Source organism: Lipotes vexillifer, unplaced genomic scaffold, assembly GCF_000442215.2.
Source record: "Lipotes vexillifer unplaced genomic scaffold, Lipotes_vexillifer_v1.1 scaffold889, whole genome shotgun sequence".
Lineage (NCBI taxonomy): Eukaryota > Metazoa > Chordata > Mammalia > Artiodactyla > Lipotidae > Lipotes > Lipotes vexillifer.
This window is the reverse complement of record NW_006788335.1, coordinates 830002-837639: the sequence shown is the minus strand read 5'-3', so window position 1 is coordinate 837639 and position 7638 is coordinate 830002. Positions and strand designations below refer to the sequence as shown.

General features: G+C 39.8%; 1 protein-coding gene across 3 annotated transcripts in view; it reads left to right on the top strand.

Moving 5' to 3' along the window:
* The window catches only part of TMCC1 (transmembrane and coiled-coil domain family 1), a 171005-nt gene that overhangs the window by 55029 nt on the left and 108338 nt on the right, over nucleotides 1-7638 (top strand). Inside the window, exon 1 of one of the 3 annotated variants that reach the window (XM_007461568.1) lies at nucleotides 617-715. The exons of the other annotated variants lie outside the window; for them this stretch is intronic. Within the exon in view, the coding sequence (XP_007461630.1) occupies nucleotides 677-715 (39 nt within the window). The 5' untranslated portion in view covers nucleotides 617-676. Of the gene's footprint in view, nucleotides 1-616; nucleotides 716-7638 lie in introns of those variants that run through there. 3 annotated transcript variants of the gene reach the window in all.

Genomic DNA, 7638 nt, shown 5'->3' with positions numbered 1-7638 from the left:
CCAGGCCGGCCGGACCCCTCCCTGTGAGTAAGAGGAAAGGCTTGGCCAATTACTTAGACAAAGCCGGACGGTTGCCGAGCCGGCGGGGAGGAGTTTCCTTCTCGGAGTAGGGCTTCTTTCACACGGTTTCGCCCAGCAAGATTACCTGCGGCGGAGGTTGAGTAGGGGCTGTTGTCTTTGCCGCGGACCCCCTCCACTGGGAGGGGTCGGGTGGGAGGAATCGTCGCGGTTGCCAGTTTCTCCTGGAGGCAGATGCCTTCTGACCCCAGCGCTCCGGTCCTCCTTCCACACAATCAGGTCCGTCCCCGGAGTCTCAGGTGGCACCACGGCGGCATCCTAGGCTAATGATTTGGTGGAAAGGGAAGGGGTGGTCCTTCTGCCTGGACCCCTCTCGGCTGACTCACAGGAAGTGCTAGCAGGGCCGGGCACTGGGCGCAGCAGCTCCAGGATTCCGCCCTCCCCGCCGCGTCTGCCGCCCTCTCCCTCCTACGTGGGCTTTGCCGTATCTCCCGTAGAAGAATGAAGGGCTTCCAAGTTTGCTAAGACTCCCAGGCACATTCTTTGGACTTCTGTGATAGTCTTCAAAATGTTTTGCCACCGACTTTTACAAGAAGCTGTTTTTTAAAAAGCCCTTCCCTTCGTGGATTGCTTTGTCTGAAGATTACTCAGGGTGACCATGGTTCAGCGCTTTAGCCTCAGGAGGCAGCTATCCAAGGTGGGTACCTTGGGTAGCTTTGTGTGTGTGTTTAGGGGAAACTCTCACCAGCTTTGGCGTGGTCTCCTTTTTCTCTAGAACTGTTCTGTCAAGCCTGCCTCCTCCGGTGCTAAGGAGGGACAGAGGGAGGAAGCGCCGCCTTTTGTTCTTTCCTCAGACAGACACAAAGGTTTGAGGCTGACTGCACTGGAAACCCCAGATTTTGTTCCCCTAAAACTAGAGCTATCATCTGAATTTGCAGTCTGCTTCTCAGTTACAGTTTCCAGAGGGTGTGAGTGAAGGAGAGAATAGTGGGTAAAAAGTGCATGTTTAATTAGCAATTCATGTAGCAGCTTCTGACCAAAATGAGAAAGCTTTATTGGTCTTTGGAATCAGTGCTTTCATACAGAGTTTAATATTAAACTGGGGAAAACTACCATAAAATAGTTCAATAAGCATGACCGGCTTGAAAATGTTAACATGAGTGGTTGTATTAAGAAACTCGCTTATTCCTTCATTAAGGAGTGTGTGAAAAGCAGTAACCTGAAGGCTCAGGAATCAATTTTTACAGAGTTGTGCTTCAAAAACAGGTTTCACGTGTGCAGCTTTGGGGGAAAACTTCTTTTAAACTAAGAAAATCAAACTTAAATTTAAAAAAAAGAAAGAAAGAAAGAAAGAAAGCAAAGCCCACCTAGAAGAGGGGCTGCTGATTTTATTAATCAGCCTTGGCAGTGGACCTCTGTTGACGCAGTCATTGAGCTTTCTTTTTAAGTGAGTGCAGAAACTACTTTGGAAAGAGGTGTGCTGAGAGTTGAGCTTATTTCAGAGACCCATTCTGTTTTTTAAAAGCTCTATTTTTGAAATGTAGCAGTTGGTGGCTAAATTGTGTCACAGTTCATTCTCTGCAGACAGAAGCTTAAACAAATAGTAAATCAATAGACATTCTACACTTCCTTGGTTGTTAGTCAGAATTGTTAAATCCTGAAATGCGTTATTGTCTTAAGGGGAAACCTTTAGTTCCTCACAGGTGACCTCAGTGTAGGGTGTGTGCATTCAAGCAAAAATGAGCAAAGCTCTTGCCTTCATCCCCATGTCAAATTTTATCTTTTTTCTTGCATCTCCAAGCCTAACAGGGACTTTTTAGGAGTATTAGAATAAATTTTCCTTGCTTCCCTTCTCCTCATTCCAGGTGTGTGGGTGGGGGTGAGGGGGCTGGGAAGCCTCCACATTTCTCCTGAACAATAAAGAGAGTCATTTTTGTTTCTCCTTCACAGTGAACCTCTGATCACGTATTTTCAAATATATAGTACAACTAAAAAACGGAAGTTGTGTAGATTGTCAGGGCAGTGACCTTTCTGCATAAGGATGTTTGAAACAAGTGAGAGCTAGGTGATGTTTCTAAGTAGAAAATAACTGCTTTCTAGGTGTTTCTCTCCCAATTATTTTGTGAACTTTTAACACTCTTTTCACTCTGTACTGTATGCATGACAGTGATTTATAAGGGGGAAAAAAACCACTTTTAGGGGGATTAGGAGCACATCTTCTCTATAACATGAAGAAATAAAAGGTACAGATTATGTAAAAAGACTCCAAGAGGTGACCTCTTTTAATTCCTTTTTCTAACATCCCTCTCCATTTTAACATGGTTTCTGGGTCCTAAACTGGATGGTCAGGACCAAATCGAAGGAAATTTGTTTTCTATCAAGAGTCCTTAGCATAGTAATAAATTGAAAAAAATTCAGTAATGAATTGAAAAAATAATATTCTTAATTGTTTCAGTCTGTATGGCACTAAAATATGGAGGAGAAACTGAATAGTTATGTCAAAAAAATTTTTTTTAACTACAGTGAATGCACTGTGCCTCTATTCTGTCTTTTTGGCTAAATCCATGTTACCTGAAAACAGAGGCCCTGTTGTACCCCAGTGCATGGTATTTCTGGCACACGTGGAACACTTAAAGTGAAATTGGTTTTTTGCAGGTCAAAAACAGTTGAACAATGGCAATTTCATATGATTCCAGCTTTACGAACAAGTGTTTTTGTCAATAAGAGATAATCTCCCACAAATGTAGACTTGTCTTAAGATGATCTAATACTTATAAAGCAGTTTCCTATTTTGATGAGAAGAAATACTCATGTGATCATCTTTAAATTTTGTTGGAAATTTTCTGAAAGAAAATATTTATAAATGTTTGCAGTGATTTAAAACCCAGTATCTAATTTAGATGTTTTTTTTCCCCACCAACAACTTTTATTTATTCCTTAGCTGCTTTTTTTTTTTTTTTTTTTTTTTTTTTTTTTTTTTTTTTTTTTTTCCGGTACGCGGGCCTCTCACTGCTGTGGCCTCTCCTGCCGCTGAGCACAGGCTCCGGACGCGCAGGCTCAGCGGCCATGGCTCATGGGCCCAGCCGCTCCGTGGCATGTGGGATCCTCCCGGAGCGGGGCACGAACCCACGTCCCAGCATCAGCAGGCAGACTCTCAACCACTGCGCCACCAGGGAAGCCCTCCTTAGCTGCTTTTTATTTTTGATAGTCATGTTTACTTACACTGGATATTTCCCCTAGAATATTCAAATGATTCCTTCAGGCTAGTGTATATTGACGTCTGAAGTAAGTAAAAAGGAGGAAGTAAATTAAATGATGAAGTAAAAATCTTCACTTTAAAAGCGAGATGCTCAGTTATTCTCTTTCACCAGATCCCAGTTACCTGACTCCCAGAAAAGTTCCTTTTCCTTGCCATTTTAGATTATTTTCTTCCTTTATAGTTTTCTCACATGTGACTTCAAAATAGTCGCTAAGGAAACCTTTTTCTTTCTTCCCTAAGTCCTCTTCGTGAGCCAGCGGAAATAGTCTGAAACGTGCCATTTGGACATTACATTTAATTCTCCTAATGATCCTTAAAGTTAGGTGGTATCAGCTTCATTTTGTCATTAAAGAAACAGGTTCAGGGGCTTCCCTGGTGGCACAATGGTTAAGAATCTGTTTGCCAATGCAGGGGACACGGGTTCGAGCTCTGGTCGGGGAACATCCCACGTGCCGTGGAGCAGCTAAGCCCGTGCACCACAACTACTGAGACTGCGCTCTAGAGCCTGCGAGCCACAACTACTGAGCCCGCATGCCACAACTACTGAAGCTTGCACACCTAGAGCCTGTGCTCAACAACGAGAAGCCACCACGATGAGAAGCCCATGCACCGCAGCAAAGAGTAGCCCGCGCTCGCTGCAACGAAGACCCAACGCAGCCAAATATAAAATAAATAAATAAATTACTTAAAAGAAAAGAAAACGGGGGCTTCCCTGGTGGCACAGTGGTTGAGAGTCCGCCTGCCGATGCAGGGGACACGGGTTTGTGCCCCGGTCCGGGAAGATCCCACATGCTGCAGAGCGGCTGGGCCCGTGAGCCATGGCCGCTGAGCTTGTGTGTCCGGAGCCTGTGCTCCACAATGGGAGAGGCCACGACAGTGAGAGGCCCGTGTACCGCCAAAAAAAAAAAAGAAAGAAACAGGTTCAGGGAAGTTAATTTTCCCAAGATCAGCCAAAGGCAGACTCAGGTTCAAACTTAGATCTAACTCTAAACCCATTCTGCTTCCCCACACCAACTGCCTCCCTAAATTTCTGATGTATTAATCAGTTTACTCTCATGGACTATGATATTTCTCCATGCTTATAGAAAACAGTGTAGTAAATAACTTAGGTAACTTCTTTGGAGCAGCCCTTTTCAATAGGGCTGAAATTAATGTCTGATAGGGTTTGAATATATCAGTCAAACTTGGTAAGTGTTTTCCACAAAGTTGTTTTCTTTGGCCAGAGAAACATCAATTTGAGTAAGATAGTTGATTTAATAAAGCCATATTAAATGTAGTTGAAGCTTAACTGCATGTACTTACATGAAACTTTATAAACTATATTGCCCTTTAGAAAATGTCTTTGTTAAGGAGAAGAATTTACTCTTGAGTTTCTATTATAACGTTTAAGGGATGAAATACAATGAGTTAAAAATTCAGAAAGTCTTGTTTTAACTCACTCTGGCTCTGTTGTCCCTCCCCGCCAACCCCCTCAAATCTTTTAAATGGGTAATAGAAAATCAGGTTTTTTCTTCTTTTCCAGAATTTCAGTTTTTTAGAAGGTATGGTAAAAGCTGAGGAGGCTTTGAGAAAATAGTTTTAAGATTGATTGTTTCAGTAAGAATATTATACTCTTTTATTTTTTGATAGTAATCATTTCTGTAGTTCAAAAATAAGAAATTACGTAACTGAACTCTTGGTTCCATGTATTTTCAACGGTTTCGTATCCCTGCCTCCATAGGTAACCAGTTTCTTGTTTAGCCTTCCATTGTTTCTTTACTCACATGTAAGAAAATGTGAACATGTATTTTCCAACCTTTCTAAAATGAAAGATGAAGGCTGTACACTTTGTTCTAAGATAATAGCTTGAACTTTAATTTTCCAGGAATGGATGCTCAATAGTTATCTCAGTTTGGGGTTCACATTTATTTTCACATTTTCACAGGAGGCTTACTTTCTTTAGGACAGATATAGCCACACAGAATCTACTTTCTATATCAAAGATACTTAAAATAGCAGCAAATCAGTGATGACTTGATTCTTTTTTCATTCATATCACATTTCTTTCCTACTCAGTTGGAGAACTTTCTTTGCCTATATCAAAATTTTTCATATGGTGAAAAACATAGCATATAAAAACCATACCAGTGTATTCTGGGTTGGCCTGTGAAGAGATTAATGGCCGAGAAATAGGAGTTGTGGGACTTTTGTCCCCCAGTTCACCTACTGACTTACTGAAATAATTTCATTCAGACTTGTAGAGTAGTTGAAAATATTTTTGTCTAAAAATGTTACTCTTGCCCTTCCTACATTTGATAGTGTCCTATTATTTGGTGTCAGTTTGGTACCAGCTTAAGAGACTTAAGATTTAGAGAAGTGTTGATCATAATCTGAATTCTTAAAACTATTAAAATTTCAAACGTAGTCTCCTTTGAATTTCCACCTGATTTCTTTTGAGTTTATGACCTGTGATAATATACATGATTGACTTAACCTTTCAATGAATGTACTCTTATTAGTAAAAGGAATAGGGATCTCTCATTTCCATTTAAGTACATTAATTGGGGTCTTTAAAAAGTATTTTGATGGCTAAAATGGTAAATTTTATGTATTTTTACCACAATTAAAAAGAAAATATTTCAAACCCTTTTAATGATAAATACTATATGGGTACAGTGAAGTAGTATTTTATGTAGTTGACTCAAATACATGGCAAGGGAGTCAGTACCACATGGGTGCTTTTAAATAATGGAAATGTATACAACATCTCTTTCTTGCTTTTTTTTTTCTTTTTCGTGCTTTTAAAATTTAATTTTCTATAAGTTACTTCAGACATCAACTAGTTTCATACTTGTAAATATAATGTTTTATATTTATATTTTGCTATCAGTTAAATGTTACATCTTCATGTTAATCATTAACCCACTTTTAGGAGGCTTAAGTCAGGTAGTAATGTCATCAACATTATAAGGTTATTCTGATGCATTACATAACCAAAATAGGAAGACTGATGGATGCTGCTCTTCTGTTACATGAAATGAGACCCTAGTAAAATCAGTTCCATATATTGTGGATGCGGTGGGAATAGATAAGGAATAGAGAATGGCTTTCCTATTCAGCTATATTGGCAATAATAGGCTGAAATAGAGAAACTAATTTAAAAATATGTGTATTGTAATTCTTAAATGTTTTCATGATGTTGATGCCAGTTTATTATTTAAAAATAATAGTCAATAACAGTAAGTTGTTGACTGTAGATTTGAGACACTGGAATATGCTGCCAGAGAAGACAGTAAAATTTCCTTGGAGTGTGTTGCTTTTTTGTTTCTTAAGTACACAACTTTCATTTGGTGTTGACTTGAGTATCATTTTCCTGAAAGAGATGGCTATATTAAGTGACTCAATTAGATTCTTTGAAGTTGGAATATGTTTACCAAGGGCTGTTAGTTTTGAAGATCAATGAGCTGATACACTTGAAAGCACTTTGAAAACTATGAAGCACTGTATTAATTTAAGAATTTAAGATTATGGTGTTTTTATTTTTCTGTCATTCTGTAAGTATTGTTGCAAAGAAGTGACTGTACTTTAAAACTACACTTTGAAATATGCACATATACACACACACCTTTTTTTCATATACATAGGCTATCTTTGCATAGGTAGCAGTTGATTGCCTCTGAGAAGATTGGACCTGGGAGACACGGGTTGGGGGTGGGAAGGAGACTAGCTTTTTTTTTTTTTTTTTTTAATAAATTGATATCCTCATTTTTAGTGTTATAGATCTTTTTTAATAAATTTATTTACTTTATTTATTTATTTTTGGCTGCACTGGGTCTTCGTTGCTGCGCCCGGGCTTTCTCTAGCTGCAGCGAGTGGGGGGCTACTCTTCATTGCGGTGCGCAGGCTTCTCATTGCGGTGGCTTCTCTTTGTGGTGGAGCACGGTCTCTAGGCACGCGGGCTTCAGTAGTTGCGGCTCGCGGGCTCTAGAGCACAGGCTCAGAAGTTGTGGCACATGGGCTTAGTTGCTCCGCGGCATGTGGGATCTTACCAGACCGGGGCTCAAACCCGTGTCCCCTGCATTGGCAGGCGGATTCTTAACCACTGCGCCACCAGGTAAGCCTGGGAGACTTGCTTTTTAAAAATTATTTACCATGTACATGCACTTTGTTAAATAATAGTCTAAGTCAAATGTATTAAAAGATCAAAATGTAGCATTGAATTTCAGCCTCATTATCCTTCAGTGAAAACCATTGCCAATAGTTTACTTAAACGTTAATGGTTGGAAGATGATATTCTTCTGGGCTTGATACTTTCTCCCAACCATACATGTTATTCACAGATTGAAGATAACTTTTTCTTTTTCTTTTTTTTTTTTTTTTTT